Genomic DNA, 13,061 nt, shown 5'->3' with positions numbered 1-13,061 from the left:
TATTGATCTATTCTCAAACCATCCATCCTACCTTCTTGTGTAAAATCTCCCAAGATCACAGTTACAACTATTGCAATATTCCAGAGAACACCAGTAGGGAGCAGCCATGAGCTGCTTGTAGAATAATTATTTAGTAGTAGTAGTAGTAGTAGTAGTAGTCGTAGAATAATAATAATAATAATTACTATTATTATAATTATGACACATTTTATTCAGTAAATAATTTGAGGCAGTTCAGATGTAGCCTACATTAGTTGGGCAAATTATCTTTAAGATTTCTTCTTAAGTGCATGCAGGGCAATACACCGCTTTCTACTTTTCCCTACTCACCCTTACATTCACCCAGCAATATCTTTGCTGATCATAAGGCATAGAAAAAGGAGAGGAGGAGGAATAGTCATCCCGCCTTCCCAATGCCATCTCAGTGCCATCTCAATGCCATCTCAATGCCATCTCAGTGCCATCTCAATGCCATCTCAGTGCCATCTCAGTGCCATCTCAGTGCCATCTCAATGCCATCTCAGTGCCATCTCAGTGCCATCTCAGTGCCATCTCAGTGCTATCTCAGTGCTATCTCAGTGCCATCTCAGTGCTATCTCAGTGCTATCTCAGTGCTATCGTATCTGACGTCTCATTGGGTTTCCTACACTCTGGCACCGATTGCGAAAAGTGGGTGTTCACCTACTGAGCTTGTGGTGCTCCTACTAATATAATAGTGCTTCCGTGCGGGCGAGCTCACACAGTTGATGCGCACATCGTATCTACCAATCAACAGAAGGCATTAGGACAGCAAGCAACATTCCTGGCCACTGAGAGAGCGCAGTCAATTAATATTTATGCAAAGGTTGTTCACTTTCTACTGCACAAAGTTAGCAGTGAGGACCAATGTGTGGCAGTTTTTCCCCCTTGTTGGGAAGATCCACCGGACTTGTAATTGACCGTCAGTGTGTCGGGATGAAGACGTGCTTTGCACACTACTTCAAACACTTTGGCGTTCCCTTTTTTCTTTTTCCGTAAAATGCCAAGACTTCGTCCATCACATTCTGCACATTTCAAACCAGGCTGCTCATTTGGAAGGACGCCAGACCGCAGGCTTGCTAATCTGCAAATTCAGTCCAATAAATGGTGACATTGGCTGTCAGCGTTGGAATAAGAAATCGATAGGCTACTCAAAAAAGGGACGCGATATTCTTTCGGAATTTTAACGATCTATTTCCTGTATCCTTATAACCATGCGAATTGGGGATATGCTGGAGTGGTTCAGCTACTCACATTTTCAAATTGAGCTGTGTTGATAGTGACAGATTATTGTTGTTGAGTGTCCATGCAAGTATTGGGGTGGAAACATGTCTGGCCACTTCTTTGAGAGGATCACTGCTATCAGAGATGGCATTTTGGTCCAGCACTTCGGTTTTTACCTCTAAAGTGCCCCGGAAAATTTTATTCATGTTCACCCTCTCCCTTTCTGTCACCTACTTGTTCTATAGCCTGATGAGCTGTTACAACTCATTACAGTTCCCCTTGCAAGAGAATTACGTGTACCAAGGGAGGCTGGTGACGGAGGAGACAACTTTCGTAACATTAAGGGAGAAACTTTATTCCACTTCACCTCAGGGCTATTTGGACGAGGAGCTGATAGAGGTGACTGCCGCCGAGAAAGCGGTTGCAATTTCCACTGTGAAAGATAATGTGGAGACCGAACAAAGAACATTGGATTGGGTTCGGAATCAGGCGGCTCCGACTAAAACTGCCGCGGTGTATCAATCTCCCGCTCTGGAGAGGGAGCACCAGGAATTCAGCACCACGGACAACGAACTCAGGGTGAACTGCACCTCGGATTATGGGGTGAAAAAATTACCCCAAGCCATTATAATTGGGGTGAAGAAAGGAGGTACCAGGGCTCTGCTCGAAGCTTTGAGGGTCCATCCCGATATCAGAGCCGTTGGGAATGAGCCACATTTCTTCGACAGGAACTACGAGAAAGGGCTGGATTGGTACAGGTGCGCGCATCCACTCTCACTTAATAACCCTATCTGGTTCAGAGGTCTCATTACCCCACATAACATAAACCATGTGTTGGTAGATAGCCTCGATTGGTTCATATTTTAAATGCATTAGATTATCTGTAATAATACTACTAATAATAAGTAGGCCTATACCACTATCAATGCCATTATTCATTATAATCATAATAAAATAACAACTCTGATGAAAAATTGCCTACCTATTAGATTGGATACCTGCCAAGTAATTCTGCTTAAATATGTTTCTAGTCTATTTAAAATATCCCCCACTTGTTTTACATCCAACGATACAAAACAGTTTATCATGTAGCCTAATGTTTCTATCCATTCCACTGCATCAAAATGAGAGCTAGACTGATTTGGATGATAAACTAAAATATTCATATCACTTAGAAACCACACCTAGGGAACAAAGTAGCCTTTATGCAGTACACCTTTATCTTGCTTCTGAAGTACAGTGAACCTAGTTTTACAATAATATACACTGTTTTATCATAGTATGCATGTATATGAACATAGCATGCAGCAATAGCCAAACTATTCAGGTGTTCATGCGAGTGCATTCATTGGAACAATATTCAGATCCTACCTACAGTTGTGGTATTACCTTTCTACAGTGTTCAGAACTGTCCCTGTGCAACAGGCCTGGTACCTTAGCAGTGTACTCTGGGTTTGGGATGGGATGTCGAGTTAGTATTCATACTGTACCACATGTTCTGATAGTGTCACAAATATAGACAATCTTGCCTCATTTCGACAAAATGTATTTCCTTGTTTATTCCCATCTGTTAATAGCTAGTTCCTAATATTGAGTTTATTTAGCAAATGCTTTGTAATGTCCACCATTGCAGAAAAAACGTCTGGTAGCTTGATAACAAAATGAAAACATTCTGCGCTCACCAAGATCCATATCTGATTCAGTGTATATTGGAGGAATTGTGAAAAAGTGGTCATTTTAAAGCTATTTAATCTGACACAGAGCTGAAACCAAATGCATGTAGCTAAAGGCCTATTTAAGTCCATCTATCTAAAAGCCATATTGCCAGGCTTTTGCTGTATGACTGCATGGGGGTAGAGAGATCATCATTTTGATCGGCTAATCCAGATGTTTCTCTACTGATCCTGAGTGTTGTGCCATCCATGTCTTCTCACATGCAATACATTCAAGGTAAAGATTCCCCCAGTCAGGTTCATCACCCAGTCATGGTTTTTCTTTGTTTTCCAACACTGCACATGTCACTGCCTCCTTTGTGATTTTTTTCTTCTTCTGTTTATTAAAATATAAACAATCATGGCATTGAACCACGGTCTGTTTGAGGGTTCTTCCGTCCCTCCGTTTGACAGTGGCCCTCGCTCAATAAAGCGCCAGCATCTAGCAAGATGATGGTCTGACCAACCAGGGGAATGCTGGATTTCAAATGGACTCAGTGAGCAGAGAATGAAAATGAAGCCAGCCAGTAGTACACAGAGTCCCTATGCCTGTGCCCAGAGGGATGAGGTGCTGTGCCTGTGAACCCAGTCTAGTACAGTGGCTTGGGGCTTTGGTATACAGGGACCACAGGGGCCTCAACTCATTGCAGTGTGGATGGGAAATATGTTCTCCTCTGTCCTCGGCTGTTGGCTGTTCATTTAGCCCGTGTTAATGTGAGCCGTTTCATTACGCTTTCGGTGTCAGGCTCATTAGACGACAAGAAGACAGGCTTACATAAATAACACAAGTGTGCTTGTGTGTTTTAGTGCCCCTGAGCCAACCAAATCCCTTAAGCGCTCTTAACATTTATTTCCACGTTTCGTCCTCTGAGTAATGTTAACCGCAGGATGACGTATGCAGAAATGTAACTATCGGGTAGTGGTGTTTTTTACACCCATGGGGACGATATAGCAATGTGGCTGTTCTGTCTGCCAAATGTGAACAGTGTTGTAGTGTGACAAGGGAAAAAAAGGTTACACTCAGAACTATGCGATCTGCCCACGTCCTGATGCCACAGACAAAGCATGTCATTTATGTGGATTTTTGCTGTTTAGAAAAATATACTACACCACGTCTGTGTGCAGGCCTACTGTGTAGGCAGTGTGCCTAATCCTATGACTGAAATCATGATCACGACAATTTAACGTTGGCTTAGGAGGTTGAGTCCAATAATGTTGTCAAACGCACTGAATCAATTTGGTTGTGCAGCGGTGGCCCATTTCATACTTTGTGATGGCTTGGAGAGTTTGACTCTGGCAGAGGATGAATGTGGTACCGTTGTAAAAGATTTAAAAGAAACCAGTACAAATTCACAGCCTGAAGAGGTGTGCACTGAGAGAGCTATTCTGTGCTTGCCACAGCTAGACGGTGCTCCAGAATCCTGCTACGCATACAGAATTCATCTGCTAGAAATATCAAGTGAAATTTTTTTTTGTTGTACCCCGTCCGCTGGGCATATATTTCACAAGGAGTAAGTTAATCTTCTTGTTCATGAAATATGATGCAGCACCTTGGTGACATCTGTTTTACCCGAGTAACACAATGTTTAAAAGGCTTGTCGGGGAGGACCTTATGCCTTGTTAAACTCCTTACCGCTTTTGAAGGGAAGCTATAGTCTTTAACCAGCAGGGCGTTCTTTCTGTGTGTCAGATCACAATAGCTATACCATCATTAGAAGAATCACGCCGTTGCCTGGAAGCCTATCTCGGGTTTAAATAGGTGCTGCAAAACAACAGGCGATTCATTGAGCTGGTATTCAGGAACAACTCTATTGCTTGTGTTACACTTGATTTTCCAGGAAGATTATTTGGGTTGTACTACTATGCTGATCATATTATGTGAGTTGTCAATGAGATGCATAGCTCTGAAGCGGCTCTGAGGTTTCCGAGCCCCTTATCATTGTGTTGGGAGAATGACACTCTGTAAGCCTTGTAAGCGATAAAAGCTGAGGCAATGTGACTGTAAATCTTTTGAGCTGTTTTGTACCTTTGCAAGGCTATGGCCCTGTGTTGCACAATGTGACAAACAATAATGTTAATTTACAGTGGTGCTTATAACGTGCAGCACGGTGTTCTGAACGTGCTCTCCTTCCTCAAGCTATTTCACCTCAGGCGGAGGTCTTGGTTGCTGCCTGCTGGCTTTTATATGAGGTGGCCTTTAAAAAAGATGCCAAAGAATCAGCCTTGCCATCACCGAGGACTTTCTCTCTTTGTGTGAGTTGTAATGCATTCTGATCAATGGGGACCTACACAGCTCAGAAGCCCACACAGTGCAGGCTCTACGCTCTGCCAAGGCCTTGCAATGAAGTGCTCTCATTCTTTTATCTACTTTTTCATCGAGGCTCTGTTTCCCACTGAATGGTGGAAAAAGCTTAACGAAATAATTTCCAGTTTACTGCTTCTTCTTTTTCAGTAAATACGAAATGCTAGTAGTGTAGAGACCATGTCAGATCACCATGTCTTTGCACTGCTGCAGGCCCGGGGAGACTCAGGAGAATAGCATGAATTCTAGCCCCAGCTTTATCCGCACCCTTCAGTGTAGTAAGACAGGACCCTCTGACGGGAAGTGTGTGTCGGAGACAGCGATCTACTGCTGAGAGTAGCATCAGAGTCTAAATCCTGTGTTTATCCCTTGTTTACCCCTGCGCTCCCACCTCAGCATGCCGCTCCACGGCTCAGCTCCCTGAGTCTTGCCACCAGACTAGGGGCCCGTGACTCCAGTCAGCGGGGAGATGGGATGGAGGGAGGTGGGCCAGATCCCTGAGCAGTAGGCTGGATGCCATCCCCTCCATCTTCCAGCTGGGCCTGTGTTGCTGCTGCTACAGCGCCTCCACGTCCTCCGCTCCTCCCCGGCAAGCCGGAATCTGTCTGTGCCTGATAAGATGGCGCCAAGGCTCGCAAGGACGCACCTCTGGGTACTGGGATGCCAACGCGGCAGTCGTGGAATTAAACTTTTTAATTAGCAGCATGCCCCAGTGCCTGTCAAGAGAGTGGACCGCTGCAGTCAGGTTGGTCTCAACATCCCCCCTCCCCTATTCCACTTGATTAAACTCCCAAGCACCACAGAGCCCAGAGATTCCACCAGCGTCCACAACAGAAACATATTTATTTCCCGTTCCAGCGCCTTTGACTGGATGCAGACATGGCACAGCGCTATGACACAGACGGCACCTTCCCCCCAGAAAGCCTTTGTGTCGTCTCTGTCTGGCTGTTCAACATGAGTTTATGATGGAGAATAATCAGAACCTTCAGATTGCTGCACCACCAATTACTGTCAGTCTGGATAAATATGGATATTGGATCACACTTAAATAGCCTAATGTAACTCACTCTGTAGCAAGTTCCTACAACGATGAATGGCAGGTTTGTGTAGCCATTTACTCTTGTGTATAATCACATGCACGATACCTGTTACAAGGTAGCTAGTTAAATGTCTACTAGCTAGATATTTAGGTGTGTGTATAGCTATCTTATGTGGATGTGTCTCCACAGCGAAACTGTGGGAACAATTCACGGCACTTTATCTTTCCAGTTCAACCATATCAGCAGGTATTATCAAAATAAGTCTAGTCATGAACACCATCCGCACAGCATTGAACTGCCTGGGAAAATGTTTGTTTTTTTCTGCAATGGAATCAGTGTTTTGTGTTGGGAGAATGTGGATTCAATTTGTTTTGTGTTACTCTAGGGTCAGCCTTGCGGGGTTATCTTAGTCTATTTCTATTGTGACACTAGAATTATGAAAGAAGTAACATTGCTGCATCCTTTGTGGCTTAGAGAGAGAACAAATCACTCTGGCAGTGGGTTAGTGCAGACAATTTCATTCTACCCCAGCTCCTTCTTGCTATTCACATGCAATACCTTACCCTCTCTCTTTGACATTCATTTCCTATTCCGTGTCATGGACAAAGCTACACCCAAACACCTAAAGTGATCATTCTCCAATTCCAGTAAAGTTGACTTTACTTGAGCTTAGAATTTAATTTGCTGATTCAATTTGCCAACACAATGAATTGGCATTGGGGCATGGTTGCCATCAAGGCTCAGCCTCCCTTTAGGTTTGTGTCTGTCAAAATAGAATTGGATGGAATTCTGTCTTGCATTCTTCTCCATTCCATTGCCAATGGGAAAACAGGGAATTCTTAGACCCGTATTTCAGTTCCATGTCATAGATGGATTGCCTGAAAATGACAGCCCCAGTCTCGCCTGTTAACTGATTTATTTTGGACCAAAAATAAAGTATAAGCACAAGTCATTTTAAGCTTGAAAGGATTCCTATCTCCCAGGGATTATTTACTTGCCGCAGAATTGCCGTGATGTGCTTCTAGTCAGAAGGAACAATGATTCCATTCGGCAAGAATGCTGCTTTACAGCCATCTTTAAATCTCTCTGAATAAGACTTCCTTTTGGGACAAATAAGCATGTCAATCATACTTGTCAAGATTCCAATTTTCCTTTAGCCTCTCCTGGAGCACTTGGTGCTGTGCATACATGTCCCTTATCGGTTGTGAGTGATGCAGTCTCATGACACAAACCCAAAAGCAAGCTGATGCATTGGTTCAGTCAGAGCAGGGTTCTCTCTGACAGGGCTGGCCATGGAGCCAAGACGTCACGCAAGGGCTGTTGGGAGCATGTTTCAAATATGTGGCCGTGACCTGACATGTACTCCAGGAGTGTGTTAAGCTGAGGGATGTGGGGAGAGTGGAAATCATAACTTCTCCCTCCACGCTCCACCAGTACCATTATTCCGCCTGCATGCCCATGACATGTTACACACAGAGCTTATTCATAGGAAATACATCAGCTTGGCTGTATCAAGATGTTGGAATTACCTTGAGATATAGTCTGGGATGACATGGAAAGCAATTGTCTTTTTTTTCAAGGACTTGCCAAAGAACAGAGCAGAATGAAAAGGCAGTTCTAGCTATAGAAATATACAGGTGTCCTGTGAGCCCACATGCACCTCGCGCCACTGACGCCATCCACAGCTCACAACAATATTGACAGGCTTAATTCAATTATGGCAGTGCGATGTGCTGAGACTCCGGAGGTGTGCGTTAATTCCTCTGTTTACACCCCTGAGTCACTGTCACAAACAAAGAAACTCATTGGCTTCCAGGAGCTTGTTTGCTGCGATTGTCCCATTGCCTTTGAAGTTTCTCGTCGCTTTAAGTTGTTTATTTATTCATGCTCTTTCTTTGCCTGAAATCACCATGGGGTATTCCGCTAGAATATTTTAGCACAGTGTGAAACAATGAAAGAGCTGAGTATTAGACATGTAAACTACGCATAACACAGTCCTTACAGTGAGATGGTATTCTGATTCAGAGGGGCTGGGTTAAATGCGGAAGACACATTTCAGTTGAATGCATTCAGTTGTACAACTGACTAGGTATCCCCCTTTCCCTTTCTGTGTTGATTGGGCTTTTCAAGTAGGAAATCTTCATTGGGAGTTGTGTTTATTGAAACCCTTTTATAAGTATTTTGGTTTTCGAATTTCAACCATCTGTATCAAGAATACTTTATTAATCAGACCTCCACCATGATAATTATGTCCTCTATTCTCTGTATAGGCTGGTGGAAGTGATTTTTATATAGAGATTGTGGCATTATGCCAAGCTCCGTTGAGACTTGGACTAAACTGCTGAAATGCAAAAGGATGCTTTTAGGGATTATGCTAATTATTCATTGGTGTATAAGAAGGTGATTGTTTTTCCTGGATAATTTGGATTATTGGCATTAGAGATTTAGTTGCAAGTTAACGTACTCTTCCTTTTTTAATGGGGCCATTAGCTCCTTCCAAACATGTGAAGCCAACTCTTAGCTAATGTGGCTGATAGTTTTTCTTTATGCCTTTAACATGCTCAGCCACACACACACACCTGTGCAGGGCGACACACGAGGAAATGTGTTTCAGTGAAATCATGTTAAAGATGCTTGTGTGTTTAAAAGAAAAGTTACATATCCCATAATCCTTCATGTATGGGGGTAAGTACAAAGGGGTACACAGTCAGACATCACAGGTACAATCACGTTTCCCCATGGTCTTGTTTTTCTGGTGAATGTCCGGATTTAGCTATGAAGCTTTGTATCGTTCCAAAAAAAGATAGATGTCAAACTGTAGTTACAGTATATTCACAAGATATGTTTTGGAGCAGGAAGAAAAGATAGGAGTGAAAACATGCCAACCCATACCCACGGCTATAGCAGGATTAGACTCTCTTTTTGTCTGAGGTTTATCTTTAGATATGTGAGCTACACTTGGTTATTCATCCCATTCATTTTCAGTATGCCTGGGATGACTCTGCTCACGGTCGCCTTCCACTCCCATCGACCTCCAGTTTGTTTCACATCTGCACGACTCGAGGAGGGAGAATGTTAAGTATGAATTGATTTTTAAATAAGCATACATTTACCTTCAGACACCTGCGGAACATATTGGGCTCGTGCTGTATTGCAAAACAGGCTATTTTAATTGATCTTTGTGATGAACAATGAGGACAGACCACCCTGTCTTTGGAGTCAAGGTGACTTTGGCATCACAATCCTATACCGAGTCCCTTGTTTCTTTTTTATGATGGGACAACTTACCATGAAAGCGCATCTGGGCAGAGGTGAGAATGTAACAGTGCTGTAACTAATGGGTTTATTTAATTTAATTTACTGGCTGTGGCCCCCAGATCATTGGAGGCATGCTGGCCACAGTGAGATTGAGGTTTCAGTGGGAAAGAAAGAAAGATTAACCCTCTTTTCAAAAGGGCAAATTTCACTCTCATGTCATGCTGGATTTTCTTGCCGAGATAGCAGGCCAGTATAAATCTGCAGAACTAAATGAATACAGGTTTGCGGTGAAATGGGCCTCTCAAGCTTATTTCGTACAAGCCACCTAATCAACGTCACGCTGGGGCCATGCTCGCTGGGCTGGGGAATCGGTCATAAATGAAGGCTTTGTCAACATGTCTTCAGATGGATGCAAGGGAGCATTTGCAATAACAATTGCTTCTGGATTCGAAACGTTGACGTACCAACGGAAGGTCAATTGGGCATATCTAACACGACTGAAGTTCATTTGAGGGGATAGTTGTGAGGGCTAGTATTTCCCTAATGATTAAAGGTATATAATTCTGTAGAACAACTTGGTAGGTTTGTTGCTGTCATCATTAACACAGGCTTTCAGCTAAATATTATCTTTGATGCCATTGTTGTAGTCACATGTCTCTCCGTATCTGTTTCTGGCCACATTGTCTCCAATTAACAGTCTCACAATTTTCTGATGCAATCAGTGGAATATAAATGAAGCAATCCCAGCAGCCTCTGGCTCTGCGTTGTCTCGGCCTCACGCTGAATCACTCGCTGTTGGATCTGTTTTGTAATAAACCCACTTTTTACAGGGCTAAACACGTACTCACTGCACCTTGGGTAAACTCAACAAACGCTTCAGGGTTTCAAAATTAATGTGGCATAATAATTAGTTAACCAACAGTGCGATGCCAGAGGAAGGAATTTTACTCCTTGTGTTTAATAACAGATAGTTTAATTTGCCTTGCTACTAATGTTGCATGTGTTTCTTCATGCTATTTAATAGTTGGGACTCACTTAGCTGGCTCCTTCCCTCCACACAGATGGATCTGCACAAACATACCCATTTGATGTTTTTCCTTTCAATAGATTTTTGGTTTGTGGTGGCAAGACAGTGTAAAACACTGAAAGCTGCCTACAAACCACTGATGGTTGCTCACGGCGGAATCCGATCAAAACAAAGGATCTGTGTTTGGTTAGTTCACTCAGTCAGCCATTGGCTGCTTGATGGGTCGTTCTGCATTCTAGTGGATGTTATTGAAGTACATTTTTAGGACTGAGGCATTTTCTCTTATAGGCTACCCCAGGTGTAATATGATCACTCTCCCTCTCACCTGTCTGTTGGGCTAACCCTAAAGCTGTGAGAGGGGTGTGTGTTGTTGTGTGTTCGAGACGAGTGAATGTCCAAAGCCAAACCAAAAAGGCGCTAGACATTCCACGGCACCACCCATAGATGAAGAGACTAACACTCTTAAAGGCCAGTGCAGTCAAAAGTGTGATTTTCTTATGTTTTATATACATTTCCACACTATGAGGTTGTAATTGTGAAATGGTGAAAATTATGATAATGCCCTTTAATAGGGACAGGCGTTCCGTCAACGGGACAGTTGTAAAGCATGCAGCGCCTTGTGTCACGATCGCAGATTTTAGAGAAAAAACAAATGTCGTTACATATAAGTGTCTTATATTGGCTCAAAGCTTAAATTCTTGTTAATATAACTGCACTGCCCAATTTACAGCAGCTATTACTGCGAAAAATGCCATGCTATTGTTTGAGGAGAGCTCCTAACAACAAAACACTTTTTTCACTGCGATAGGTTTGATAAATTCACCTCTGTAGGTGAAATGTGTACTTACATTCTGAAATCTTGCTCTGATTTGTCATCCAAACGGTCCCAGAGATAACCTGAAGTGTCGTTTTGTTAGATAAAATCCTTTTTCATATCCTAAAAAGGTCCATATAGCATGCACGATCGATTTTGTATTTCCACTCGTTCAATTTACAAAGAAAGGAATGTGTGAAAATCTAACCCTAAACGTTGTTTCAACCAGTCAAATCACATCCATATGTATTCCTCAGAGATCCTAGAATGTATTATATTAAGTTAAAATAAAAGTGTTTATTGTTCATTCAGTATTGTTGTATTTGTCATTATTACAAATATATATATATATATAAAAATCGGCCGTATCGGCTTTTTTTGGTCCTCCAATAATCGGTATCGGCGTTGAAAATCATAGTCGGTCGACCTCTAGTCTGATGAAATCACAAGGCGGTAAATTAGATAAAATAACTAAAATAAAGATAGTTCCAAACCTTTTCAGTTTTCCACCCCCTACCCACTCAGATTTTTTTTTTTAAAGATCAGTCTTGAATTTACAACTGATTATTTTCCCTTTCATGAGATCTAGACAGTTGTTTGCATCATCTCTTGTTTTGTAGTTTTTTTGTGCGCTTTATTATAAATATTGTGAAGCGGAAAAGGTCTTTGTAGATCTCATTAAATGTTCCATGAATTTTTCATACAGTATTGCATTTGGTTCAACTTGAATGATAACTGCATTAGTTCCCCAATTGTCTTCATTCTACTACATTCTAGTTACCCGCATTCAACTGTTTCATCATCAGTGCATGATGGCATTGGGCATTTTTTTTGTTTTAATGTAACAGCTCCATTGGACTACTGCTCGCACCGGGAGCCTTCGCACTGAGATTAGCCACACCGTGTCTCTAAATTGTTCTGACAGGTGATTTGCCCATAGTCTTTTGATGAGTTGTTCACATTCTGATAAACAATAATTACACCGTAAACGCCATTCACAATTGAATCATAGATGTCTTTGCTTGACTGAGTGCACCAGTTTATTTGTAAATATCTGAACTTTTTGCTAAAATCGCCTTAGATATGGTTGAAATACTGGATGCTGCTTCTTGCTCTCCCTTTCCCCCTCACTCAAACCACTCCCAGACAGTCCTAGCAAAATTCTTGCTTGCGAAATTATTTATTTTTGACCATTTTCATTTAAACAATCGCAGTAAGGTACTTAATATTTACCCAGAAATTATTTAATATTGAGATAAAAACGACTGGATTGGCCCTTTAAATCCAGGTTATCATAAACCAGTCCACTCATGCCACCGTCAGACTGCAGCTGAAGTGTAGGTTGAGTTTAGGTTATTGCAGTGGAAGTCAAAATGATATGCTCCCCATATCCTCACAGGTTTGAACAGGAAAAGAGAAGGTAGGTAATGTAACGTTTTCATATTGCGACAGCGTCTTTAGAAAGGCAAAATTCAAACACTAGCCCTAGTAATACAGGAATATGGTCATGAATATCAGTGAAAAACAGTATAGTGTTCAGACAAGCCTTGACATTGAAAGGGCATGCCCCCCAACTCAAATAAATGGTGCCCCACAGAGCCAGACATGGCCCTGGCATTCCCCGATTTTAGTTCCTTTTGTTTCACAAGTCAAGGGCCTTTTTCTA

General features: G+C 42.3%; 1 protein-coding gene across 1 annotated transcript in view; it reads left to right on the top strand.

Annotated features, from left to right (window-relative positions):
- The first annotated feature begins 889 nt into the window (after window positions 1-889).
- LOC115171184 (heparan sulfate glucosamine 3-O-sulfotransferase 4) overlaps window positions 890-13,061 on the top strand; it is a 91,747-nt gene continuing 79,575 nt past the window's right edge. The window contains exon 1 of the mRNA XM_029727760.1: window positions 890-2,000. Within this exon, the coding sequence (XP_029583620.1) occupies window positions 1,387-2,000 (614 nt within the window). The 5' untranslated portion in view covers window positions 890-1,386. The remainder of the gene's footprint in view (window positions 2,001-13,061) is intronic.

This window comes from Salmo trutta, chromosome 32 (genome assembly GCF_901001165.1).
Source record: "Salmo trutta chromosome 32, fSalTru1.1, whole genome shotgun sequence".
Classification (NCBI taxonomy): Eukaryota; Metazoa; Chordata; class Actinopteri; order Salmoniformes; family Salmonidae; genus Salmo; species Salmo trutta.
Note: the sequence above shows the minus strand (reverse complement) of the source record. Positions and strands in the feature narration are given on the sequence as shown.